At 43.9% G+C, this 28,000-nt stretch overlaps 1 protein-coding gene across 4 annotated transcripts; it reads right to left on the reverse strand.

Annotated features, from left to right (window-relative positions):
* Positions 1 to 350: 350 nt before the first annotated feature.
* ubfd1 (ubiquitin family domain containing 1) lies at positions 351 to 27,998 on the reverse strand. Of its 4 annotated transcripts, XM_041206597.1 has the most exons (9): positions 27,928 to 27,993; positions 20,855 to 20,982; positions 18,921 to 18,991; positions 17,464 to 17,751; positions 14,778 to 14,986; positions 10,026 to 10,091; positions 9,053 to 9,158; positions 4,198 to 4,280; positions 351 to 2,579 (listed from the first exon to the last, which is right to left on the reverse strand). In XM_041206597.1, the coding sequence occupies exons 4-9, from the start codon at positions 17,732 to 17,734 to the stop codon at positions 2,469 to 2,471; spliced, it is 846 nt and encodes a 281-aa protein (XP_041062531.1). In that variant the 5' UTR covers positions 17,735 to 17,751; positions 18,921 to 18,991; positions 20,855 to 20,982; positions 27,928 to 27,993; the 3' UTR covers positions 351 to 2,468. The 4 variants fall into 4 exon arrangements, with proteins under 4 accessions (XP_041062531.1, XP_041062530.1, XP_041062529.1 ...); XM_041206596.1 differs by lacking the exon at positions 18,921 to 18,991 and having other exon boundaries at positions 27,928 to 27,987; XM_041206595.1 differs by lacking the exons at positions 18,921 to 18,991; positions 20,855 to 20,982 and having other exon boundaries at positions 27,928 to 27,998.
* Between the last annotated feature and the right edge of the window lie 2 nt (positions 27,999 to 28,000).

Here is a 28,000-nt window from a genome sequence, read left to right on the forward strand (position 1 = left end):
AGATACAGACTCTGGTAACTTCCTCTTCCGGAAGTATGCTGATTGTGCAAACTATTTCGTTCAAACACCACTTCAGAGGAGTAAGAATCCAATAGAAAATACAAGCAAAGATCTAATAAATATAGGGACAGGAGTAAGCCATTCAGCCCTGAGTCTGTTCCACTGTGGCCTCATTCCTCAACTCTATTTACCCATCTTTGTCCCATGACAGAGACCCCTTCTCCTTTGCCCATGTTCCAACACATAGCACCTGCAATCAGACAAAAGTGAAGGAAATCCAATCCCAGTAGGCCTGAACAGTGTTGGTGAGATTCCACATAGACCCATAACAGAAGACGTCACAAATTTAATACTGTAAAGTAACAAACTTTAATTGGCAATAAAGACTAGTCCTTAGAATGAAACATTGGGCTAACTAATGGTCAGCACTAAAATCAGAAGCAGTGCAACACTAAAACCAAGTCAACTCCCTCAGTTCAACAGATATTGGGGTGCTTGAATCATGCATTCTGCAAGTTAAGTGGTATTAAAAGCTGCATGACCCTTTACAATCATCTGAACTATAGTATCAGTTTGTGCACATGGAAAATTCAGAACAGGGCAAAGATTTTTTTGTAAAAAGTGGTATTTACATTTAAATATTGCACCTCTTTTCACGATCATCAGGTCCAAGATCTATAAAGTTATCCAAAACCCATTAAATCAAAACGCTTCACAACTTTTATCTGTTTATACTAATCCAAGTAAGGATTATCAATGATTAGAAACTGCCATTTATTGCCACTCCTGCAAGTATCCTGTACTTTAAACACACAGTATCCTGTACTTTAAATGCTCCCAGGGCAGTTAGAGTAAAGATCCTTGTGCAGTGTCTCATCAAATGCTCCCAGGGCAGATACAATGCTGATTAGATTGTCCTAAACAATATTTTCCAAATAATTATGAAAGCGAAGGGATGGCACAAGCCACTCAGTCTCCGATGAGAGGTCTACAGGATTGAGAACTTTCTCTCTTTTCAACACCTCAGCCATACGACAACTACACAGCAAACAAGCTGAAAACCTACACAATACAACGTCCATTAAGAGGTTGTATCAAGTGCGAGATATCAATTACGTTTGAAAATTGTGTTCTATTGTTTCAAAACTCAAGTTTGCTTGCTGTGTAAGGGTGGGGGGAGGAAGTGGAAAAATTGGGTCTAGTTTTGAAGTTACTTAAAAATACATATCATCTTTTACTCAGTTTAACCGACAATACCTATCCTGCCTGAATGCACACTGCCAACTTTGTATTAAGAATGTGGAAACACAGGATAACCCACTGAAGAGGTGCATATGGCACTGGAGAGAAGATCCTTCCACTCCAAAGCATTAAAAATAACCTAAACATTTTCTTCTCAGTTTCCCATCTGGGGTGCCAGGTAAAGCTGCCATCCACCTGGAACAGCTGGGCTCAATGCAGAAGGGGAAAAAAAATTCTCGACAGAGCCGTAATACATCGAGACTCATCCCCTGCCCCCATGTGCTACAGAAACTGAAACCAGTGAAGTGGAAATGGTCATGCAACTTTAAAATGGTACCACATTATGGCAAAAAAGTTGAAATCACTTGGCGCACACAATACTATCACATGGGCTCACCCAAATATGGTTTCTTTGTCCAACAAATTAGTGGAAGTACAGTGGGTTCTGCTTAATTGCATAGTGTTGGGCGTGGAAAATTTCTTTATGCAATTAACTAGCAAAGCCAGTTACAAATTAAAATGGCAGACAAATAGAATTCACTGTGCACCATTTCCTCTCTGTGCTCTCCCTTCTCCTTGGATCTTGCAAACAAGGCAAGTCAAAACTGCCATTCAGGCAGCATGCTAAAAAGTAAGGGTGAATGGGGAAACTATTTAAATACAAGGCATCCAACTGTAAAATGACCTGAGAACAGACACATGATGCAGCTTGTTTATAGAAATAAACATTCCAATTAAGCTTTATATAATGTCAATATAACAGATCCACACACAGATAAGAGGAGCAGGCAGCTGAGGAGTACAAGTAAGTAGAGGCCCACTGTACTGTATTAGAGACACAGCCCTGGATGGACATTGGAAACAAGCCTAAATTGGGAGGTTATCCATGTCACAGCAGATATAATAAAATGCTTCTAGTGCATCGCCTGCGAATAATTCTGGGTCTTATAGAGCTTCCTGAATAACTTGGAGTTCTCTTTCTTTGAAACTTTTTTTAAATTTGAAGTTCATCGGTAAAGTCAAATTGGACATACCACCTCCAGCTCCTGGTGAGGATCTTCCAGCACATTTTTATGATTCTATTTTTTAATCGTTGTTGGCATCTTCCAAGGTTGGGAAGGGAGAGGGGAGGAAGAATTACAATCCAGTATGTGAAAGTTCCAATTGATCAGTTTTATAGTCCTTTGGTTTCAGTCTATCCTTCACTGCCAGAGGTGGAGGCACATTCAAAAATACTGCCACTTCCCAAGGACTGTATCTTTGATTGCATCAACATACTGTGTAGGCACCCAGTAAACCCAATAGTACGACGCTTCAGTGGGACCCAGCTGAAATGCCTGGAAAGAGAAAAAAAAGTGTGAATTAATGAGATTCTAATGAGATCAGAACTGCAATAGCAACATAACTCTAATCACCAGTGGCACTCTTTACAGCCACAGAAATGACAGGCTTATATTTATACAACATTCAGTGCTTTACAAAGCATTTCATAGCACTTTACACATTGAATTACTGTTGCTGCACTAGAAAATACAGCACATGGAACATAGGAAATAGGAGCCTGCTCCATCATTCAACTAGATCGTGGCATGAACTTCCACCTCAAAGCCATTTTCCCCACACTATCCCTATATCTGATATATTTTAATATTTAGAAATCTTGCAAATGATTTGCAAAGAGCAAGACTGCACAGAGATCAATATGATGAATGACCAGTTACTTTGCTTTGGTTTCAGGACAAGGAGAGCTCACTCTTCCTCTTCAAATTATGCTGTGGGATCTTTTACCTCCATCTGAACTAAATTATAACAAACAGGGACCTGTTTAACATCTTAATAGCAATAAAAATAAACTTACCTCCTGACCTTGCTCATCTGAAATATCTCTCACACCCACTAAAAAGACCAAGAATCTCTGACCATGCCCAATATCACAATTATGCACTGGAAAAGAAACTAGCATTCTTGGGAGCAACATTCTTCCTTTCCTTCTCCACTCTCCCCTTCATTCTACAATACAATCTAAAGGTTTTTATGACTAAAACTCCGCATTATCTACATACTGCTTCCCGATTTACTCCAGCTCCATTTTCCTGAATCTTGGAGAGGCAGGGGGAGCTACAGAGTGAAGGGAGGTGGGGCGGTGCAAGAGAGAATTGCTCACTTCATCCCATTCATGGTGCAGCTACATTCAGGAGTTGAGGTGCTGGGAGTGGTTACAGCTTCAGTCAATTGTGGCAATCATGCATGATTTTAAAGTTGCAATGTGGGAACTAAATTATTGTTGCAGACTGGCACTGGCCAGGAATGCAATGTCATTAATTACAGGTAAGCAGTCAATGGGTTGGGGTTTCCGACTGCATAAGGCTGCATTTAGTGCATGTGCTCCCTAGTGGATGCTTACAGAATGGCAGAGAGATGCACACATGCCTTTGTCATAATGGGATACAGGAAGACTAAGAAGGGATGGCAAGTACTGGATCATGTGGAAATTGCACTCATTTGCATTGCCCTGTCTAATCGCAGTCTCTGTTGCAAATCTAACAACCGTTGACTCAGTGTTCTCCCTGTCTTGCGTTCAGCCAGACTGCAAGAAACCTCCACAATCTATTCCACCTCCAAGCCAAGCTTTCATATCCTCTCAACACAAGACAATCTTTTTCCACCTGACTCCATCCTTTTCAGCTTATCCATTGCCAAAATCATCTATGGCTTTGTTCAGCCAGACTCCATTACTTTGGCCTCCCATCTTCTACCCTTTAAAAATATCAACTCATCCAACTGTGCTGCCAACACCCAATCCAGCATCAAGTCTCACTAAACTCTCAAAACAGCCCTCATCAATATTTACATACACAAATTCTTTACAGACCCAAACCCCCTATATCCTGCCCCCTCCATATTCACCTGGATATGTATGTCATCAGATCACTAGATAATGACCTCAGTACTCACCATCATGTGATAATCTTCATGTCCTTCAATAGGTTCAGTGATCACATTTTTGATAGAGCCCATTGGAATTTTTTCTGTTCTCTCTGTTAAAAATAAAACAACAGTGATCCACTACAGAATCTTACAGTACTGAACCAGTCAATTCAGCCCATCAGCACTTTGAAAGAATTATCCAATTAGCCCCACTTGACTACTCTTCCCAAATGCCCTTCATTGCTTCCTTTTCAAATCCATATCCAATTCTCCACAAAAGGGTGGAGAAATAAATCAGCCACAATAAAGCCCACCATAAAAGAACACCAGAAAGGAGAACACTGCCAAGGCCTTCCCCTGCACCCTATATATTAGCACCTATTTTCAAATAATAAGGCTGAAGCATTTGCAACCGCCACCAGCCAGAAATGCCGAGTGGATGATCCATCTCAGCCTCCTCCTGAGGGCCCAGCTCAGTTTGTTCTGCCAGAGTCACTTAGCTCCTGACCTCATTACAGCTTTGGTCCAAAAATGGATGAAAGACCTCAGTAATGAGGGGAGGCAAGAGTGATTGTCCTTGACATCAATGCAGCATTTGACTGATTATGGTATCAAGCAGTCCTATGTCAATGAGAATCAGAGGGAAAACTCTTCACTGGTTGGAGTCAAACCTAACAAAGGAAGATGATTTTGGTTGTGAGAGGTGAATCATCTTAGTCCCAGAACATCATTGGAGGAATTCCTCAGGGTAGTGCCCTAGGCCCAAACATCTTCAGCTGCTTCACCAATGACCTTCCTTCTATCATAAGGTCAGAAGCGGGGATATTCACTGATTATAGTGAATTGTTCAGCACCATTCCCGACTCCTCAGATACCAAAGCAGCTCATGTCCATGTGCAGCAAGACCTGGACAACATTCAAGCTTGGGTTGATAAGTGGAAACTAACATTCGTGCCACACAAGTGCCAGTTAATGACCATCTCCAACAAGAATCTAACTAACTATCTCACCATGAAATTCAATGGCATTAACGTAGCTGAATCCCCCATCATCAACATCTTGGGGGTTACCACTGACCAGAAACTGGACTGGACACATAAATGCTGCAATTACAAGAGCAGGTCAGAGGTTGCAAATTCTAGAGAGTAACTCACCTTCTGATTCCCCAGCTTGTCCATCTACAAGGCACAAGCGAGGAGTGAGATGGAATACTGCCCACTTGCCTGGATGAGTGCAGCTCCAACAACACTCAAGAAGTTTAACACCATCCAAGACAAAGCAGCCCGCTTGTTTGACATCCCATTTATCAACTTCAACATTCAATCCTTACACGACTGATGCATAGTGGTAGCAGTGTGTACCATCTACAAGATGCACTGCAGCAACTAACCAAGACTCCTTCGACAGCATCTTTCAAATCCGCAACTCTACCACCTAGAAGGACAAAGGCAGCAAGTGCACAGGAACACCAAAACTTGCAAGTTCCCCTCCAAGTCACACCAACCTGACTTGGAACTATATCAGCATTCTTCACTGTCGGAGTCAAAATCCTGGAATTCCTTTACAGCACTGTGGGTATACTTACACCACGTGGATTGCAGCAGTTCAAGGCAATGGCTCACCACCACCTTCTAAAAGGCAATAAATGTTGGCCTAGCCAGCAGCACATCCAGTGAACAAATAAATTAAAAAACATGATGGCACCCCTCCCTCAGTTTGAACGAACCAGGGTCCTTCCTCAGTGACTGTCACCGTCTCCGACTTACCCCACGTGGATTTCAACTGAAGTTCCATCCCTCACGTTTCGAACCCACCCAGGATTACAGGTATCTCCAGGACATACAACGCTCCCCAGACTGCTGTTCTCATCGCATCCTGAGATCCACAATCAGGGCCATGCACCGCCATATAAACACACTCGACCTCTCCCTCCAGCAGCACCGCCGCACCCTATTTCTAAGCTGCCTGTGCCCCCAGTTTCATTTTATTCTTCGACTCATCTGAAGCCTCAACAAGAAACTTTGTCTCTTTCTTTCAGGTGCAAAGGAACGCATGCTCCAACAACTCATTGACACCAACACCCATCTAGGACCCTCCACCCCTGCCCGTCCCTCTGTCCCCATCCTGTCTTCCAATCCCAGCACCAGCCATGTATTCACCATACCCCCTGACCTTCCCCACTCTGATGCTGAACGTTCAGTGCTCAGCAAAGGACACAGTTTCATACCCTTATGCCCTCATCTCAATGAATTTCGGGTTCGGCATGATGCTGAACTCTTCTTCAGCCACCTTCGTCTCTGTGCTCACTTCTTTGGGCAGAAGTCTCTCCCCGTTCAACTGATCCTTTTACCCGCCTCCAATATTCTCCCTCCACCTGGACCCCTCCATCTAGATTCTTACCTTGTCTTGATCTTTTCATTGAGAACTGTCGGCATGACATCAGTCATCTTAATTTTTCTGCTCCTCTCACCCACTCTAACCACCCTCTCTCAACTTGCTGCACTTCATTCTCTCAGGTCCAACCCTGACATTGTCATCAAACCTGTTGATAAGGGTGGTGCTGTTGTTGTCTGGCGCACTGACCTCTACCTCGGAGAGGCTGAGCATCAACTCGCAGACACTTCCTCCTACCTCTCCCTGGACCATGACCCCACCACGGAACATCAAGCCATTGTTTCCAGGACTGTTACTGACCTCATCTCCTCTGGAGATCTTCCTCCCACAGCTTCCAACCTCAGTATCCCAATCTCGGACGGCCCGCTTCTACCTCCTATCCAAAATCCGCAAAAAGGACTGTCCTGGCAGACCGATCATGTCAGCCTGATCCTGCCCCACGGAACTCATTTCTTGCTATCTTGACTCCATTCTCTCTCCCCTTATCCAGTCCCTTCCCACCTACATCCATGATTCCTCTGACACCCTACATCATATCAACAACTTCCAGTTCCTTGGCCCCAACCGCCTCCTCTTCACCATGGACTTCCAATTCCTCTACAGCTCCATCCCCCACCAGGATGGTCTGAGGGCTCTCCGCTTCTTCCTCGAACAGAGGCCTGAACAATCCCCAAACACCACTACTCTCCTCTGTCTGGCTGAACTTGTTCTCACACTGAACAATTTCTCCTTTAACTCCTCTCACTTCCTCCAAATAAAAGGTGTGGCTATGGGTACCTGCATGGGCCCCAGTTATGCCTGTCTCTTAATGGGGTATGTGGAACATTCCTTGCTCCAGTCCTACTCCGGCCCCCTCCCACAATTCTTTCTCCAGTATGTCGATGATTGCTTCGGTGCTGCTTCATGCTCTTGTCCAGACCTGGAAAGATTTATTAATTTTGCTTCCAATTTCCACCCCTCCATATTCACATGGTCCATCTCTGACACTTCCCTTCCCTTCCTTGGCCTGTCTCAATTTCTGGTGATAAGACTGTCCACCAATATTCATTACAAGCCTACCAACTCCCACAGCTACCTCAACTACAGCTCCTCAAACCCCACTTCCTGCAAGGGCTCCATCCCATTCTCCTAGTTCCTTCGCCTCCGTCGCATCTGTTCTGATGATGCCACTTTCAAAAACAGTTCCTCTGACACGTCTTCCTTCTTCCTTAACCAAGGTTTTCCACCCATAGTGGTCGACAGGGCCCTCAACCGTGTCCGGCCCATCTCCCGTGCATCCGCCCTCACACCTTCCTCTCCCTCCCAGAAGCATGATAGAGTCCCCCTTATCCTCACTTATCACCTCACCAGCCTCCGCATTCAAAGGATCATCCTCCGCCATTTCCGCCAACTCCAGCATGATGCCACCACCAAACACATCTTGCCTTCACCCCCCCAGCGGCATTCCGCAGGGTTCTTTCCCTCCGGGACACCCTGGTCCACTCCTCCATCACCCCCTACACCTCAACCCCCTCTCATGGCACCTTCCCATGCAACTGCAGAAGGTGCAATACTTGTCCCTTTACTTCCCCTCTCCTCACCATCCAAGGGCCCAAACACTCCTTTCAAGTGAAGCAGCATTTCACATGCACTTCCCTCAATTTAGTCTACTGCATTCGCTGCTCTCAATGCAGTCTCCTCTACATTGGAGAGACCAAACACAGACTGGGTGGCCACTTTGCGGAACACCTTCGGTCTGTCCGCAAGCTTTACCCAGACCTCCTTGTCGCTTGCCATTTCGACACCACCCTGCTCTCATGCTCATATGTCCTTCCTTGGCCTGCTGCAATGTTCCAGTGAAGCTCAACGCAAACTGGAGGAACAGCACCTCATCTTCCCACTAGGCACTTTACAGCCTTCCGGACTGAATATTGAGTTCAACAATTTTAGATCATGAACTCTCTCCTCCATCCCCTCCCCCTTTCCAATCCCCCCTTTTTCCAATAATTTAGATAGATTTTTTTCCCACCTATTTCCATTATTTTTAAATGTATTTCCATCCATTGTTTTATCTCTACCTTTTAGCCTATTTCGATGCCTTCCCCCTACCCCACCCCCACTAGAGCTATCTGCACCTTGCTCATCCTGCTTTCTACCCTTAATGTCACCTATTAGCACATTCCTCAGATAATATCACCACCTTCAACACCTCTTTGTCCTTTTGTCTATGACATCTTTTGGCTATCTCCACCTATCACTGGCCTTCTATCCAGCTGTACTTGTCCCACCCACCCACACTTAAACCAGCTTACATTTCACCTCTCTTCTATTTTTCCTTAGTTTTGTTGAAGTCACACGGAGTCGAAACGTTAACTGTGTTCCGCTCCGCAAATACTGTCAGGCCTGAGCTTTTCCAGGTATTTTTATTTTTGTTGTGAACCTGCAAGTGTTATTCCCCATACAGTGGGTTACAAAGTATGTGATCAATGATTCAAAAGCACAGACTCACCCTTTGTTCCAATCCAGAGCTGGTCCTGCTCCAGTTTGAAGGTCAATCTTACTTTTCCACTTGACTTGTTATACATGCCAGATAACGGTACACTTGGTAAGCGTTCCTGTGGAAAGTTCAGAGTCATCAGTCATTAACACAGCAGTGAGCAGGGAGACAAAGAATCAAGACCTCAAGCCACTTGAAGGGTCAAGACAGTGGATTGCCTGACTGCCACCATTACCTTCAGAACAAAGGTTTCAGGTTAACAGAGGTTTTTATTTGTGGGGGGGGGGGTGCATGTGTGCGTGCGCGCGTGCCAAATTACACCTAAACACGAATTGACAGTATCACTTAAATAGTTTTCAAGGGCAGCTACTGCAAACTAAACTGTCACATTGATACAATACAGGCTTTGTAATGGAGGATAAGTGTAGAGGGAACATTACTCTATCTAGCTTGAGTGTTTCATGGAGCATCAAGCAAGCTTTACTTAGTATCTAACCCATACTGTACCTGCCTTTGCGATGCATGATGAGACAGCTTTGCTCTGCATGGTGTCAGAGTTTTATTCACAATAAAAGATCACTGATTGTGGTAGAGCAATTTGTCAAGTGACTTTGTTCTGTTTGCAACCTTCCTTAATCCAGGATTTTCAGAAGGCCTTATACAAATCAACAGAAACTCAGCTTCTCACTGCAACCAGGAACACTCATGGATTGCAGCACTGGCTCTTGGGGTCTTTTGCATCAACTGAAGAGAGGTGCGACTTTACATCTCATCTGAAAAATGGTACTTTCAGCAGCCCAACACTCCCTCAGTACTGCACTAGACAGTCAGCTTGAATATTTATGCTCAAGTCTACAGAGTGGGATTCAAGCCCATAATCTTCTGACTCAGGAAAGGCAGCAATACCCACAAGTGTGACAGCTGACAGGCAGAAACACCATGGAACCTTCGCAAAGCACAGCAAACACCAAAAGCAGCCACTTACCTTAACACCTTTGATCGATGGCATGACATCCTCTGGTTTTCCTTTGTCTAATACTTTCCTGTGTTGCTAGAAGAAAAAAGTCAAAGAAACTACAGAATCCAAGGGCACATGATGAACAAACTCATTAGGAACTCTCATCTAAAAATGTTCTCCCAGTAATAGAATGTTCACATTCCACTGCATCTGCATTTAACAGGACTCCCTCCTGTGAATTGCAGGAACACCAACTTATACCTGATCAATCCTACAGTACAACAATTGCACCCTATACTGTCTCTCAAACAATACCTAAAATTAAAAATTACTATTGATTCATCAGCATGCAGTTAAGGAGGCAAATGGTGAGTTGGCCTTCACTACAAAAGGATGTGAGCGCAGGAATAAGGATGCCTTAATGCAGCCATACAGGGCCTTGGTGAGACTTCACCTGGAGTACTGTGTGCAGTTCTGATCTCTTTACCCAAGAAAGGATATACTTGCCATAAAGGGAGTACAGCAAAGGCTCACCAGACTGATTCCTGGGATGGCAGGATTGTCGTGAGGAGGTATTGGGTCAACTAGGCCAGTACTCGCTGGAGTTTAGAAGAACGAGGACGACAGATTGGATGCAGGAATGATGTTCTAGACCCGCCAACCATAGGAAACAAGGGGTCACAGTCTCATACATTCCAATGAGAAAGAAAAATTCCAAGGAGAGGGCCCACTATCCACGGTTAACTAAAAAAGTTAAAGACAGTATCAAACTTAAAAGAAAAAGTATATAATTACGTAAAGACGGGTGGCTGGTCAAAAGACTGGAAAGAATACAAAGAATAGCAAATAACGACAAGATGATTAATAAGGAGGGGAAATTAGAGTATGAGAGAAGACTAGCTACCAATATAAAGACGGATAGCAAGAGCTTCTATAGATACTTGGAGAAAAAAGAGTTTTAAAGTGAGTGTTGGGCTTATAGATTGTGCGTCTGGGGAATTGATAATGGAAAGTAAGGAGATGGCGGATAAATTGAACAGGTATTTTGCTTCAGTTTTCATTAGAGGACACAAGTAACATCCCGAAAATAGCCGTATATCAGGAAATGGAAGAGGGAGGAACTCGGGAAAATAACCAGATAAGTTGTGTTGAGCAAATTATTAGGGCTGTGGGCTGACAAAACCCCAGGTCCAGATAGATTTCACCCTAAAAGATCTTGAAAGAAGTGGCTAGTGTGATAGTTGATGCACTGGTTTTAATTTTCCAAAATTTCCTAGATTTGGGGAAAGCTTCATTAGATTGGAAAGTAGCAAATAACTCCTTTATTCAAAAAGGGAGGAAAACAGAAAGCAGGAAACTACAGTTAGCCTAACATCTGTCATAGCAAAAATGTTAGAAGCTATTAAAAGGTGATATAGCACAGCACTTAAAAAAAAAAGGCAATCATGGTTTGTGAAAGGGAAATCATGTTTAAGCAATTTATTGGAGTCCTTTCAAGGAATCACATGTGCTGTACTTAGAATTCCAGAAGACATTTAATAAATTGCCACATCAAAGGTTATTGCAGAAAATAAAAGCTCATGGTGTAGGGGATAACATATTGGCATGGATAGAAGATTGCTTCCTACAGGAAGCAGAGTCGACATAAATGGGTCTTTTTCTGGTTGGCAGGGTGTGATGAGAGGTGTGCCACAGGGGTCAGTGCTGGAGCCTCAACTGTTTACAATTTATATAAATGACTTGGATGAAGGGACCATAGGAATGGTTGCTAAACTTGCCGACAGCACAAAGATAGAACGGAAAATAAATTGTGAACAGGACGTAAGGAGGCTATAAAGGGACATAGGTTAAGTGAGTGGGCAAAGATCTGGCAAATAGAGTATGTGGGCAATTGTGAAATTGTTCATTTTAGCATGAAGAATAAAATTTACCTAAATGGTGAGAGATTGCAGAGCTGAGATTCAGAGGGATCTGGATGTCCTAGAGCACGAATCACAAAAGGTTAATATGCAGATAATTAAGAAAGCAAAAAGAATGTTATCACTTAGTTTTTGGGGGAACTAATTACAAAAATAAGGAGATTATACTTCAGTTGTACAGGGCACTGGTGAGACCACATCTGGAGTATTGTGTATAGTACTGGTTTCCTTAAAGAAAGATGTAAATATGTCAGAAGATCAGAGAAAGTTTACTGGACTAATACCAAGAATGGGCAGGTTGTCTTATGAGGAAAGGTTGGACAGGTTAGGCTTGTATCCACTGGAATTTAGAAGAGTAAGAGGCAACTTGATTGAAACCTTTAAGATCCTGAGGTTCTCGACAGGGTAGATGTGGAGAGGATGTTTCTTCTTGTGGAAGAATCTAGAGCTAGGGCGCACTGTTTAAAAATAAGGGGTTGAGAGTTTTTGGAACTTTCTTCCTCAAAAGGCGGTGGAAGCAGAGTCTTTGAATATTTCTAAGCCAGAGCTAGATAGATTCTTGATTAACAAGGGGGTGAAAGGTTATCAGGGGTAGGCAGGAATGTGGAGTTGAAGTTACAATCAGATCATGATCTTATTGAATGGCAGAGCAGGTTCATAATTCACATGTTTGTATATAGGATATGGGGTAGGCCATTTAGGACCGAGATGAGGAGAAACATCACTCAGAGGGCGGTAAACCTGTGGAATTCTCTACCATAGAAAGCTGTGGAGGACAAGTCACAATATATTTGAGGAGGAAATAGATAGGTTTCTAGACACTAAGGCATCAAGGGTTATGCGGAGAGAGTGGGAGTATGATGTTGAGATCGATGATCAGCCATAATGATACTGAACAGCGGAGCAGGCTTGAAGGGTCGAATGACCCACCCCTGCTCCTATTTTCTATGTTCCTATGAACTCCCTCTCCAGTTCCCCACACCATCATCCCTGTGCGGTCTGCTCCACTTGTTCACCTTCCTTCCTTCCTCTGAGCTGAGTCTGTGCCACAGCCACAGAGCTTGTGCTTTGAGGTTCAGTTTATTGATGCCCCTTAAAAATAAAAGCATTCAATAAAAAAAAAAAACCTTCCACTGAGCCACCTTTCCAGTTATGTAAACATTCTTGCTGGAAGCAAACATGCACTGTTTTATTCACAGGCAGAGTACACAAGTAAGGACAGCATTCATACTATAGAGTTTAATTGGATTTTGTTGGGTTCCCTGTTCTAATTACTTCCCACCCAATGCAGGCAAGAGGGTGAAGCACAGGAAAGAGGGCAAAATTTTGCAAAACTTGGAAGTACAGTGAACTGCGAGGAGGATAGTGATAGACTTCAAGGGAACATAAACAGGCTGGTAGAATGGATGGATATGTGGCAGATGAAATTTAAAGCCAAGTAGTGAGAAGAGATTTATTTTGGTAGGAAGTACAAGAAAGGCAATATAAAATAAAGGATACATTTCTAAAAGGGTGCAGAAGTCGAAGGATGTGGGAGTGTATGTGCACAAATCTTTAAATTGGCAGGGCAGGTTGAGAGAGAGATTAATAAACCATACAAGATCCTGAGCTTTATAAATAGAAACTGGAGTATAAAAATAAGTTACAGTGAACTTTTATAAAATAGGTTTGGCCTCCACTGGAGTAGTGTCCAATTCTGGACAAGACACATTAGGAAGGCTGAAGACGTTGGAGAGGGTGCAAATCCCTGGCTTACGTGGATAGATTGGTGAAGCTAGGACTGTACTCCTTAGAGAAGGGGGAGGACAAGAGGAGATTTGATAGTGGTGTTAAAAATCATGAGGGTTCTGGACAGAGTAGATAGGGAGAAACTATTCCAATTGGTAGAAGGGTCAAGAACCAGAAGGGACTATTCTAAGGTGAATGGTAAAAGAACCAAGGCGACATGAGGAAAACTTCTTTTCTAATATACAGTGTAAGTTTAGGAAATGAAATGCACTGCTAGAGCATAGTGGAGGCAGATTCAAGAGGCCTTCAAAAGGGAATTGGGCAATTATTTGAAGTGAAAAAAATTGTAGGGCTACAGAAAAAGAGTGGAGAATGGGACGAGCTGAGTAGCTCTTGCAAAAAGCTGACGCAGACATGAAGGGCTGTAACCATTCTATGAAAAAGTTTTTTCCCTTTATTTCATTGGATGGAAAGTTAAACTTTCAATCACGCACCCGCTGGCTACTTAAACCATGGCCAAACCGATGGTTGAAAACAGGGAGAGGAGGACAAAGCACACAATGAGCAGCCAGAATAATACAGGACACCTGTCTAAGCTCTCATGGACTTTGACCAACTGTGCCTTCACTGGGCACTGGAAGGGACTGCAGTCTGGCATAGGACAGGGAGATCTCTCAGGTTCACTCAATGTTTGTAAACCCAACCAAAGGGATCAGCTCTCCTCCCACTGCCTCACCAAGAGTCACCACAGTCAACCAGCTAGATGACCAATGCCACCGAGCCTCAGCAGATCCTCTTTGTTAGAATGGCTGGCTGCACAAGGCTATGAGAGATGGTGGCATCAGAGCAACATAAAAACTCAAGTGTACTATGGCATGGAGGACAGGGAGATAATTAAGCCTCATTTGCTTTCCCAAAAGGCGGAGAGCCAATTGAAATTTTGTTGGACAAGGGAGTCATGGGAAATGGAGCAAAGGTGGTAAATGGGATAGAGTTACAGATCAGCTATGATCTGACTGAATGAACTCGATGGGCTGAATGGGTTGCCCCCACTGCTGTGGAACAGGCTCAAGGGGCTGAATGATCTGCTCATGTGTTACCCAATGCTGATAGTTGTAAATAAGGTCTTTACCTTTTGTCTACATAGGGGTTCTTTTTTAGGCTCTTCAGCTTTGGCCTCTTGTTGTACCACCTCCTTTGGTGTGTTTACTGCTAGAACATCATTAATTGTCGATCCGATCACCATTATTTTTGCACCATTTGTGACTTTAATTTCACGTAAAGTTTTATCTTCTTGGAGCAGACCCTTGTACATGACTTTCTGCATTGCAGGAGTGAGACCTGACAAGAGGAAGGAAAATGTTGATCTTAGTCCAGTCCTTAAAAAAAAATCAGGATTATATGCTCATTACTATTATGGCTAGTGACATGGATCAGTGTCTGTGAAAGTTTAAGATCAACGCAAATGAGAAAATCAGTGTGAAGTCTCTCCCCGACCACTCCTTAAATTGATTAATCCTCTCCCAAGTCACCCTACATAATTCATTCCTGGTAGGAGATGGTTCCGAGACCCTTTACTAAGAAAGTGTGTAATCAGAAAGGTACATAAGGCAGGGTGCCTCTCCCCTTTATCACACAGAACAAATTAGGAGCCCACTGTGTCTGAGAAATTTGGGGTGGGGGAAGTGGGGAAACATGGGCAGAATGACTGCTGTAAATCAGCACAGCACGAAATACAGGGGCTGCCATCTGTGGCTGTAGACCTTTATGAACCAGAACAGCAATTTTGCCTCAATCTTTCCCCCCTACCTTGAAGAAACTGGAGTCCTGCTCGATGGATTCCACTAAACCCGGCTTTGGTTAACATCACCACAACTATAGAGAATCTATAATTACAATTTCCCACACTGTTCATCAAATATCTCCAGGGTAGGCACAGCGCTAGACATAGTACAGTATAGAGGGAGCTTTGTTCTATCATACACTCAAGAGGGGAGCTACTGCACAGGTTTGATACAAAGCAAGCACTCCCTGGCAAGTACAACAAAGGCGAGGTACACAGTAAAGCTCCCTCTACAGTATTCTCCCCAGCATCAGAATAATACCTCCAACAATAATATTTCCATTTCCCTTAATAGTGACTTAAGGTCTTAGAGTAAGACTGGGAATATAGCAAATTAATACAAAAGTATCAACATTTTGAACTATACATGTGCCAAATATTTGCATCATTACTGCTCCAAATTTTTATGTCACAGAAAAAAACCCCTTCAGCACAAATAAGAATGAAAAACACGAATGGACCACTCAGCAAGCCACTGGTTTATTTATATAGTGGCAATCAAACTTAATTAACAGTTTAGCATGCTGAAAATCCAACCTGTTCAGTAATTTTTAAGGTGGAGGTGACTGAAGACTACACGGTGTCAGGGACCAGCAGGAGAAACTGAAATGCTGTAATACGAGTTTCCTGCCACTGAAGAGGAATTTTTTCCCTATTTGTAAGAAATGGGGCGTCCCTAGGGAATTCGGGAGAAACTTCTTTACCTAGAGAATAGTGAGCATGTGGAACTCATTACTGCATGGAATGTTCAATGGAAATAGCATGGTTACCTTTAAAGGGAAGCTAGATATGCACAAGGGAGAAAGGAATAGAAGGGTATACTTAGGGTGAGATGAAGGGTCACTCAGGTCCTGACATCATTACAGCCTTGGTTCAAACATGGACAAAAGAGCTGAACTCCACATGTGAGGTGAGGTGAGAGTGACTGCCCTTGACATCAAGGAAGCATTTGACCAAGTGTGGCATCAAGGAGCCTTAGCAAAACTACAGTCAATGGGAATCAGGGGGAAACTCTCTGCTGGTTGGAGTCATAACTGCCACAAAGGAAGGTAGCTGTGGTTGTTCGAGGTCAATCATCTCAGTTCCAGGACATCACTGCAGGAGTTCCTCAGGGCAGTGCCCTAGGCCCAACCATCTTCAGCTGCTTTATCAATGATCATCCTTCCATCATAAGGTCAGAAGTGGGGATGTTCGCTGATGATTGCACCATGTTCAGCATCATTTGCGACTCCTCAGGTACTGAAGCAGTCCATCTCCAAATGCAGCAAAACCTGGACAATATCCAGGCTTGGGTTGATAAGTGGCAATTAACATTTGCGCCACACAAGTGCCAGGCAATGACCATCTCCAACAAGAGAGAATCTAACCATCACCCCATGACATTCAGTGGCAATACCATCGTAGAATCTTCCTGTATCAACATCCTGGGGTTACCATTGACCAGAAACAGAACTGGACCAGCCATAGAGATACTGTGGCTACAAGAGAAATCAGAGGTGAGTAACTCAACTCCTGAGTCCTCAAAGCCTGTCCACCATCTACAAAGCACAAGTGAGGAGTGTGATGGAATACTCTCCACTTGGCTGGATATGTGCAGCTCCAACAACACAAGAAGCTTAACACTATCCTGGACAAAGCAACCGACTTGAATGGCACCCCATCCACAAACATTCACTCCCTCCACCATCGAACAAACAGTGGCAGCAGTTTGTACCATCTACAAGATGCACTGCAGAAACTCACCAAAGCTCCTTAAGCAGCACCTTCCAAGCCCACGACCACTACCATCCAGAAAGACAAGGGCAGCAGATACATGGGAACACCTCCATCTGGAAGTCCCCCTCCAAGCCACTCACCACCCTGAAATGGAAATATAGCGACTCACTGTCGCTGAGTCAAAATCCTGGAACTCCCTCCCTAACAGCACCGCGGGTATACCTACACCACGAACTACCCCACCCCAAGTAAAACATACCTGTGAGTGAGTGAATTTTCTCTTTCAAACTGGCTCCTGTACTATCCAGTGGAACTTTCAGATCATATTTGTTTTTGTTCCAAATAATTTTCAGGTCTACCATTTCCTTCCCCACATCTGACTCCCCACCATTGCTGACTGAAGTTTGAGGGAGTGCATTCTCATTCTCCATTTGCTCGGTCAGTAAGGTTCGAGCGTCCCCTTCACCAGCAGTCCCACAGCTTGGTTTCTCTTTCTGAACAGTTATGTCTGTGCAAGTCTCTGTTTCCATTCCACCAGTGTCTGCCCCTGAAAATAAGCATTGAAGAAAACTCTTAAGGTTAATTATCTGAGTAGCAGGATTTATAATTTATCTAGAAAATATTAAAAAATCTTATGCACATTTCCCATCCACAGAACCTTATTTCTCCAGAGTTACTTTTTGTGTTAACATTCTCCCATTAGAAATTCCTACATGCTCATTTATAAATGGGAACAGCCTATGTAAACATGCTCCCATTATTGGTCACGCTATAATACCTTAGCCTTACATCTCCCAAATATTGAGCTTTTACTGCAGAAAAATTCTTCTCCACCAACTACTTTTTTTGCATGTCAAGTTACCAATTAAACAATATATAAAAATAAGGACAGAATGAATGACTAAGAAGTCCGCTGCATTGTATCCGTGCCCCAGTCAAATACCTCAGTCACAGCTTCAATCCCATGAGAGATCAAATATTTTACATTTTTCAATCCAACCACTTCATTCCCACCATCACTCCCAAAAAAATCAATAGCAAGTCAGTTTTTGTGTAGCAGCATTGGTTAACAATAATCAACTGCCAGGCCATTAGCAGGTCCAGGACAAAGGTCTCTGACATGCCTCTTTCTTCATCCAACTTACCTCCAAAAACAGCCAAGATCAAAAATTCAGCAGGTTTGGGAGCAAAAGATCCACAAGTACATAGTGGGGTCCTGTCACCACTCAGCCTGCAGGTAACAGAAAGCACCTGGTGTAGGTACAGAACTTCCCAGTGAAGCTTGTACAATGTAAAGTTCCTTCTCAGGAGGAAATACTAGGCCAATTCACTATTAAGCCAATATATTTTTATGCCATTGTATGCACTTGCCATCTACAGAACATTTGTCAGTTTTGAATGATAAAGTGCTATTTAAACTTGTCACTAATTATAACCTCATCAATGGCAGTGTAGTTTTCATTTGCGACAACCAGCCTTGCAGCAGAACTCCTTTCATTGCAACTAGCTCTACTGGTCCACTTCCTAAATTGGTTTATATTTTTCTATTTAACTCAAATCAAAGTATAAAAATGATAAAATGTAGGACTTTGAATTTTATCTACATGCCCTGTTATCCTCAGGTCTCTAGCCCTGATTCACCTGGTCTCAATAGCCCATTGCAAAAAGTTTAAACATTTTGAATTTCTAACAGAGATGATTTACTGTAAAACAAACCTATCAATTGGTGCAGAAAGTGCCTGTGGTATTAAAAGAACCTTGTTCCATACGAAAAAGAGACATTCAGCCTTAAATGAAAAAAGCATAAGACGTTGAAGAACAAAATACAAATAGCCTGCCAACTACACAATACAACTTATTATACTTCAGTCCTTTGGTACTCAGCTCCAGAAAACATCAAACTGAAAGAGCTCAATGTCGACAGAAATGACAAGTGTTTCTTTCCACAGTGCTGAGCATTCCTCATCCAATTCAGTACAAGAAAAAAAGAATTGGAGCATAAAGTAACATTTGCACCACATAAGTGCCAGGCAATGACCATCTCCAACAAGAGAGAATCTAACCATTACCCCTTGAGATTCAATGGCATTACCATTACTGAATCCCCCACTATCTACATCCTTGGGGGGGGGGGGGGGGGGGTGGTTACCATTGACCAGACACTGAACTGGACTAGCCAAATAAATACTGTTGCTACAAGAGCAAGACAGAGGCTGGGAACCCTCCCAAAGCCTGGTCCATCATCTACAAGGCACAAGTGTGATGGAATATTCTCCACTTGCCTGGATGAATGCAGCTCCAACCCCACTCCAGGAGTTGGACACCATCCAGGACAAAGTAGCCCACTTGATTGGCACCCCATCCAAAAACATTCACTCCCTCCTTCACTGACGCACTGGCAGGAGTGTGTACCACCTACAAAATGCACTGCAAGAACTCATCAAGGCTCCTTCAATAGCAGCTTCCAAACCCACAATCACCTAGAAGGACAAGGGTAGCAGGTGCATAGGAACACCACCACCTGGAAGTTCCTCTCCAAGCCACACACCAACTTGATTTGGAAATATATTGCTGCTCCTTCACTGCTGCTGGGTCAAAATCCTGAAACCCCCTTCCTAATTGCACTGTGGATGTACCTACAGCACATGGAATGCAGCGGTTCAAGACGACAGCTCATCACAACCATCTCAAGGGCAATTAGGGATGGGCAATAAATGCTGGCCTAGTCAGCAACACCCACAGCCCATGAGTGAATAAAAAAAATGTTTTTAAACGTAGGGCAGATTGTCCAGTGGTAAATGTGGCAGGGGCTTCAACAGTCAGCCTTGCAGATCAGAATCCATCCTATAAGGTCAAGGAAGTGAGTTTCTAATTGGCCACAGTGCCTCAACGCTTTTGCTAGGCATCATCAGGTATGGCATGTTTGGAACACCAGTATCACCTAGTGCTCCAGTGTTGTGTTGGCAGAAGTATCATATTCATACAAGGTATTAAGAAACCCAATTACACAACTTGATGACAATTGGAATGTTTTTTTGGTTTGCTCGACTGACCCACATACATCCCTCAGCTAAAACCTATCACAGACCAGTCAGGCTTTCAATTCAATGCTATTTACCAGGTCTTTTTACCAGCCTCCTAACTCCTGCAGGTCTGGCAGCATCTGTAACTCTTTCGAGTACAAACCCGTTTCCATCTGTTTCAGATGAAGTTACATTGTTTCATAGTTTGCCATTGTGAGATTTGAACTCTTGATCTCAGGGTTACAAACCCAGTACCATAACCACTTGGCTATTTAGGCCAAGCCTAATGCTATTTACCAGAGCAGAATGGCTGCTCTACATGTTTAACAGTCACTTAATTAATGAAATGAAAAACCCCTTCCAACATTTCAATTACTTGACAGTCACTGTGCAAAGCAGGATTTCTTTTGATTGCTATCTAACAGAACACATGCTGGACAGAGTGTGCGCACTTGAAGACAGAATCAGGTCCAGCTGTGATAACTCCCACAGAGGGATAGCCTGCTGATGCACACTTAATAAGTGCCTGTATAAAGTATTATTGGGCAAAGATAGACAGTGCTCACCCCTTCAATCCCCTGCAGACAGCTCTCAAATACAATCTACCTCCTAATATGCAATGCTTACACGTGAATCTAATCCAGTAGCACCAAGCAAGGAGACATCGTCTATTGAAAAAATTCTGCTGATCACTTCCAAATAGCAGAGAACTGTTGCTCTCCGTGAGCTGAAAACATTCAATCAGACTTTCTTTCCTGTTTAAACAAAATAAAAACTTATTTAGTTCTAGGAACAAATGGTTAATGAACTTCCTTAAGCATCAAGAGGAAAGTGGCAGTGGCAGCAGAGCACAAGAGGGGAGGGTAATTTTCTCTCTCAAGTCGTTGGGCAACAAACTTGTGTAAGATCTCTGAGCATAATTTTTAACATGGTTATAAATCAATTTTTGACTTAAAGTAGGAAAGGGAGAGTTTTGCACAAATGTGCATGTACTACAAGGGGGAAATGAAGGCCTGTGTTTATAAAGTACTTTACCACATCTCTCAAAACGCTTTAAAAACATACAAATCATTTATTTTGATGTGAAGTGAATTATTCAAAGAAAAGTAGTTTATTTTACTTTGTAGCACTTTCCTCGGTCAAGGTAGCTGTGTGTTCAAGCCTCACTTCAGGACGTCAAGCTCATTATCTTGGCTGACATGTCAGTGCAGTCCTGACAGGACACTGCGTTGTTGGAGGTCTGAATGTCACATGAGTTATTAAACTGAGGGCCTTTCCATGCGCTTGGGTGAAAATTATAGATCGCCAGCAACATTTGAAGAGGTGCAGGGATTAAGTGGCTTTAAATGGCTGAAGTGGTGGACCTTTTAAAATTCTCATCTGTGTGTTTAACTATGGCCTCATGACTCCCTCTAATTTCCAGCCCACCAAGATCTTTGCTCTACTCCAATTCTGGCCAACGAAACAACAGATTTCAATCACCCCAGCATTGGCAGTCATATCTTCAACTGCCTGTGGCCCAAGTTCAGAATTTTCTCCCTATTCCCTCAAGGGACACTGTAAACCGTACCCATTTGACCAAGCTTTGTCTGCTGCCCTAATGTCTCTGTAGGTGGCTTGGCGTCAAAATCCATCTGATAATTGCTCCAGTGAAGAGCCTTGGGGCCTTTACTGTTAGTGGCGCAATATGAATGCAAGTTGTTGTCCTGGTGGATGTCAGCTTTGGTGATGGTTGGGGGGGGGGGGGGGGGGGGCACGAAGAGTCCTTCCTTCAGGACTGCAATAATTGGGTGCCAAGAGGTACTTTGCTCTTTGTCTTTTGAAAGGTTTGGGTCATAGCTTCTGTTATTTCCCTCATCGCTTTTGCTCCACATTTTGGAAACTCAGGTATCTGGGCTCAGAGCCATTTCCATTTTTGCATTCAGCCATTTTTTTCAGAATTACTTCCCCATCCTATCAGATTGCTTCCATCCTCCCCGATATCCTTCTGTTTCCACAGTCTTATAAAAAGCAAAGTTCTCATTCAGTTCCTCCTCTCATTCATCCTCCAATCTGTCCTGCCCATTATTCTTTCACATGTTTGTAAATCTTTCACCATTCCCCTTTGTTCTTAGTTAGTCTTTCAGATTTGCTCACTATTTTTGTTATGTAAATTGATTAGCCCTAGATTTGTCATAAGCCTCTTTCCATTTTTCTAATCAAGTAACTCCAGTTTGTGTCACATCAACCTTCACGGGTTATGGCAATACGTCCAGTCTATAGACTGATCTATCTTCCCTGGTTTGAGCATTTCCTGTTGCCTTATCTGCCAAGTTTTATCTGGGCTACTTCACTTCTAACCCCATTGAAATTGATATAAGCAAAGAACTGCGGATGCTGGAAATCCAAAACAGAAACAGAAATACCTGGAAAAACTCAGCAGGTCTGGCAGCAGCGGCAGAGAAGAGCACAGCTGATGTTTCAAGTCCTCATGACTGTTGAAGGGTTATGAGGACTCGAAACGTCAACTGTGCTCTTCTCCGCCGATACTGCCAGACCTGCTGAGTTTTTCCAGGTATTTCTGTTTCTCCCATTGAAATTGACTTTTGTTTCTCAGTTCAGCACTTAATTTCAAATTATATCAAACATAATTTTATGGTCATTATTCCCTTATCTAGTCACTCTCATTCACTTCCTAGACTCAATAGAACTATACCCCACCCATACCTTTTGTCCTATACCATCATTCCTTTTGTCATTTAATTTTTCCTGCCTTCGATTCTGTTACAGGCCTTCCTTCCCTTTTGTTCTTCCCTTCCTCCTTTCCCCATCGCTTTAATTTCTTAAAATCTGTAACATCCTTTTCCAGTTCTGATTTACAATATTAATTGTTTCTCTGTTCACAAACACTGTCTGGCCTGCTGAATATTTCCGGCATTTCGTTTTTATACCTCATCTTTTTGGGCTTGACAAACACCTAGGAAGCAACTTTGAACACATTGCAGAGCTCGTCACTTGCATTAATCTAACCCGAGTTGACTTTTGAATAACCATTCCTTTCCTATTCCCCTTGTGCTTTCTTTTCTATTTCTCAAAGCATTGCCAGTGAGGCCACTTGACCCAGTTCTGTTCTGATGAAGGGTGCCCATTCTGTACATAACACTTCTGCCCAAGGATTCAGAAATTTACAGAAGGGGGGGGGTGGGGGGGGGGGGGTGGTGGGTGGTGTGTGCAGCATGGAGTGATAAGAGAAAATTAGTGACCTGTATCAATAACAACAATGCAGACTTCTGGTACTTCCAAGATTTTCTCTCGTTTTCTGCCTCGGTATGATGCTGCATGGTGCATGGGCAATGGCACAAGTAGGCTGCATCCATATCTGATGGAGACAGGCTGGACAGACCACTTGGTCTTTTCCATTAGCAAAGTTGATTTTTCCCATGGTTGTTCTCCTCATGGGTAGCCAGCATTAACACACAAAAAAATCTTCATAATCCCTGCCTACTCTTCCCTTTCTCCAATGGACAGCAATCCATTCTTCATGCTCATTAATCCCAGTGAACTGACCACCTTCGGGCACATGCGCTCAAGGAAGCCTCACAAAGTGACAATGTTCTCAACTTCAAACCTTAAGCTTGACAGCAAGCATCCAATGACATTTGCTGCACTTGTATGCGCAAATAGCATGTGAATTGCTAAGAACAATATAGTCTGAGTTTCATCTAGTCCATCATTGCTATAGCTGCAAAATACAATGCTAAGGAGTAGGGGGCTAATTATAACAATCAATCCCTATGAATTAGTTGGAAACAGACCCAGACATGAGGAGAGGAAAACCTCAGTTCCTCTCTGAGGCAGCTACCAAAGTTTCTCAGTTTTGGGAACCGTTGGCTCAAAGACATCTGCTCCTTCCAAGCAACCTACACATGTTGCAAATTACTAATACACGTATCCCAAAATATATAAAATTTATCTAAATTCTAACTGCTATCAGTTCCCTTGGGAGCCTGTTCAATAGATTTTAAATATTCTGAATCTCCCAGACAATGCAGGTGCCAAGATCACAGAAAGATAGTAAAGGAAGAAAAGTGGAAGTGGTGTTGATTAAGGAGAGCATTGCAATGCTGGAGAAAGAGGATTTCCCAGAGGAGTCAAGGACAATCAATTTGACTAGAGCTAAGGAACCTAAAAAAGGTGCAATTACATTGCTTGCTGTAGTCAATAGGCTGCCAACTAGCAGGAAGGATGTAGAGGAACAGGTCTGCAAGGAAATTAAGAGGTACAAAACTTAGAGTAGTTATAATGGAGGACTTTAGTTATCTGAACATATATTGTAATAGTTGGTAGTGTAGCGGGCAGAGAGAGACAAGAGTTCCTAGAGAGTGTTCAAGATAATTTTCTACAGCTGTATGTTGCCAGTGCAATGAAAAAGGAGGCACTGCTTTCTTGGAAATGAGGTGGGCAAGCAGATCAAGTGTCAGTGGGATCAGGTTTAGAGGCCAGTGATCATTGTATCATAAGGCTTAGAATGGCTATGGAAAAGGACAAAGAACAATCTAGAATAAGAATAATTAACTGAGGAAAAGCCAACTTCAATGGGTTAAGAATGGATCTGGGCCGAATAAATTGAGCCAAAGGTTGGCAGGAAAAACGGTAGCTGAATAATAGGCTACATTCAAAGAGATGGTTCAGGCACGATAAAGGTATATTCCTGCAAAATGGAAGGTAGGGCAAACAAATTCAGAGCTCCTTGGAAGACAAAGGAGTTAGAAATTAAGATAAGAAAAGTGTGTGTTTAAGACAGATGTAGAAAACAATTAAGAACCAGGCTGAATACAAATCTCAGAGGGGAGGTTTAAACAAAAAAGAGAAGCAAAGAGGGGATATGAAAAGAGACTGGCAGCTAACGTAAAAGGGAATCCCAAAGGCTTCTGTTGGCATATAAATAGTTAAATGGTAGTTTAAAAAAAAGTAGGGCTGATTAGAGACAGAAAAGGGGATTTACACATGGATGAGGAGGGTATCAAATATATACTTTGTATCTGTCTTTAAAAAGAAAGGAGATGCTACTCAAGCCATGGTGAAAGAGAAGGAAATTCAGTCACTAGAAGGGTTTAAAATTGCAAAGGGGAGGTATTGGATAGGTCATCTGTACTTAAAGTTGACAAGGGACCGGGACCAAATGAGGTGCGTCCAAGGATACTAAGAGAAGAGAGAATGGAAAGAGTAGATGCACTAACCATAAATAGTGAGGCTTCCTTAGGCTGAGGAGTGGTGCCAGAGGACAGAATTGCAAACATTACACCCTTGATCAAAAAAGGGAGTAAAGATAAGCCCAACAACTACAGGCTGATCAGTTTAACTTTGGTGCTGGGGAAACTTCTAGAAACTATAATTCTGGACACAATTAATAGTTATATGGATAAATAGGGATTCATTAAGGACAGCCAGCAAGGATCCCTTGAGGGAAAATTATGTATAACTGGAGATTTTCAAAGAGGGAAGAGAAAGGGTTGGTGAGGAAAATGCTGTTGATGTGGTATACGTGGACTTGCAAAAGACATTTGAAACAGTGCCACACAACAGACTTGAGCAAAGTTGTAGCTCATGGAATAAGAGACACAGTAACAACATGGATACAAAATTGGCTGAGTGACAGGAAACAGACTAATGATTAATGGATATTTTTCGGGCTGGAGGAAGGTTTGTAGTGCAGTTCCCCAGGGGTCGGTATTGGGACCCTTGCTTTCCAGATATATATTAACGATCTAGACCTTGATGTACGGTAAACAATCTCAAAATTTGCAGGCAATACAAAACTTGGAAGTATTGTAAACTGTGAGGAGGACAGTGTAGAATTTCAAAAGGACATAGCCAAGTTGGTGGAATGGGTCGATAGGTTTGCAGATGAAATTCAATGCACAGAAACGTGACGTGAAACATTTCAGTGGGAAGAACATGGAGAGAGACAGTATAAAAAAGGGTCCGGCTCTAAAGGAGTTGCAGGAGCAGAGGGGCCTGGATGTAAATGTGTATGAGTCATTAAACATGGCAGGACAGTTTGAAAGAGCAGTTAATAAAACATATAGGCCAGGCTTCATTAATAGGGGCATAGAGTACAGAGCAAAAAGGTTGTCTTGAACTTATACAAGACACTAGTTAGACCTCAGCTCCAGTATGGAGTCCATTCTGGGTACCGCCTTTTAGGAAGGATGTTAAGGCATAGGAAAGTGAGAATGGTACCAGGGACGAGGAACTTCAGTTGTGAAGATAGATTGGAGAAGTTAGGACTGTTTTCCTTGAAAAGGGCTGAGGGGTGATTTGACTGAAGTGTTCAAAGTCATAAGTGACCCAGGCAGAGTAGATAGGAGGAGAGTGTTCACACCCATGAAAAGATCATGAACAAGGATGCACAGATTTAAAGTAATTGGCAAAAGAAGCAAAAGCGATATGTGAAAAAACTTTTTCCCACAGCAAGTGCTTAGGGTCTGGAATGCACAGAGGGAAGGCAGGTTCAACTGAGGCATTTGAGAAGCAATTAGATGATCATTTGAAAAGAAACAATTGGTAGGGTTACAAGGGAGAACGTCTTCACACCCCCATCTCCAGCCACCATCCTCCCCCCTCAAACCCAGTCTCCAGCCACCCAACCCCCACCCGTCTCCAGCTTCCAACCACCCCTTGCCCTTGCATCCCAGTCTCTAACCCCCACCCAGACGCACCAGTCTCCAGCATCCCCACCTCTCAGCCCCCTTGCACCCGTCTCCAACACCCTCCCTGCCACACCCTTGTTTCTGGATCCCCTTCATCGCACACCTTGGTCTCCAGCCCCCCACCCTGGCACCCCAGCACCCACCTCCCCAACCACCCCTACCATGCAGACTGCAGCACCCTCTGCCCCTTTGCAGCCTGGTACCCAGCACCCATCCCACCTCCTTGCACCCCATCTCCAGCAAACCGCCACCCCACCGTTGTTTGCACCCCAGTCTCCAGCAAACCGCCACTCCACTTGCACCGAGGTCTCCAGCAAACCGCCACTCCACTTGCACCGAGGTCTCCAGCAAACCCCACCCCCTTCCCCCCTCCAGCAAACCCCACCCCCTTCCAGCAAACCCCACCCCCTTCCCACCCTCCAGGCTCCAGCCAGCCGCCACCCCCCCCCCCACTACAGGCTCCAACCAGCCACCCACCCCCCCTCCCCCACTAAAGGCTCCAGCCACCCACCCACACCCACCCTCCCCCACTCCAGGCTCCAGCCAGCCACCCACCACCCCCACTCCAGGCTCCAGCCACACACCCCCTCCCCCACTCCAGACTCCAGCCACACACCCCCTCCCCCCTCCCCCCCTTTCCAGGGTCCAGCAACACCCCCCTCCCCCTTTCCAGGCTCCATTCTCCAGCCACCCCCAGTCCCCTCTTGCACCCCGGTCTCCAGCACCCGCCCGCCCCCCGGCCTCCAGCACTCCCCCACACCCCCCCCTCCACCAAAATCGCCTCCCCCTACTTGCACCCCGGTCTCCTGCTCACCCCTCTCCCCTTGTATTTTAGTACCTTGACCTCACTGGGCCTTAGCTCCCCCTTCAAAGATTGTCCAGTAACAAGATGTTCCCTGCACTGAGGTTGTCGGTCGATAGCAATGACCGGTCCAGCTGGGAGAACAGTGTCCTGCTGTGACTATACCGAAACCCCAAGCTCGGCGCTCAGTCCTAACCGCTACCTACCGTCCCGAGCCGCCATCGTTCTCCGTCACAGCCCTGGGCCCTCTGGGAGCGCGTTGACAACTTCCGTTTCCCA

Source organism: Carcharodon carcharias, chromosome 15 (genome assembly GCF_017639515.1).
Source record: "Carcharodon carcharias isolate sCarCar2 chromosome 15, sCarCar2.pri, whole genome shotgun sequence".
NCBI classification, from domain to species: Eukaryota; Metazoa; Chordata; class Chondrichthyes; order Lamniformes; family Lamnidae; genus Carcharodon; species Carcharodon carcharias.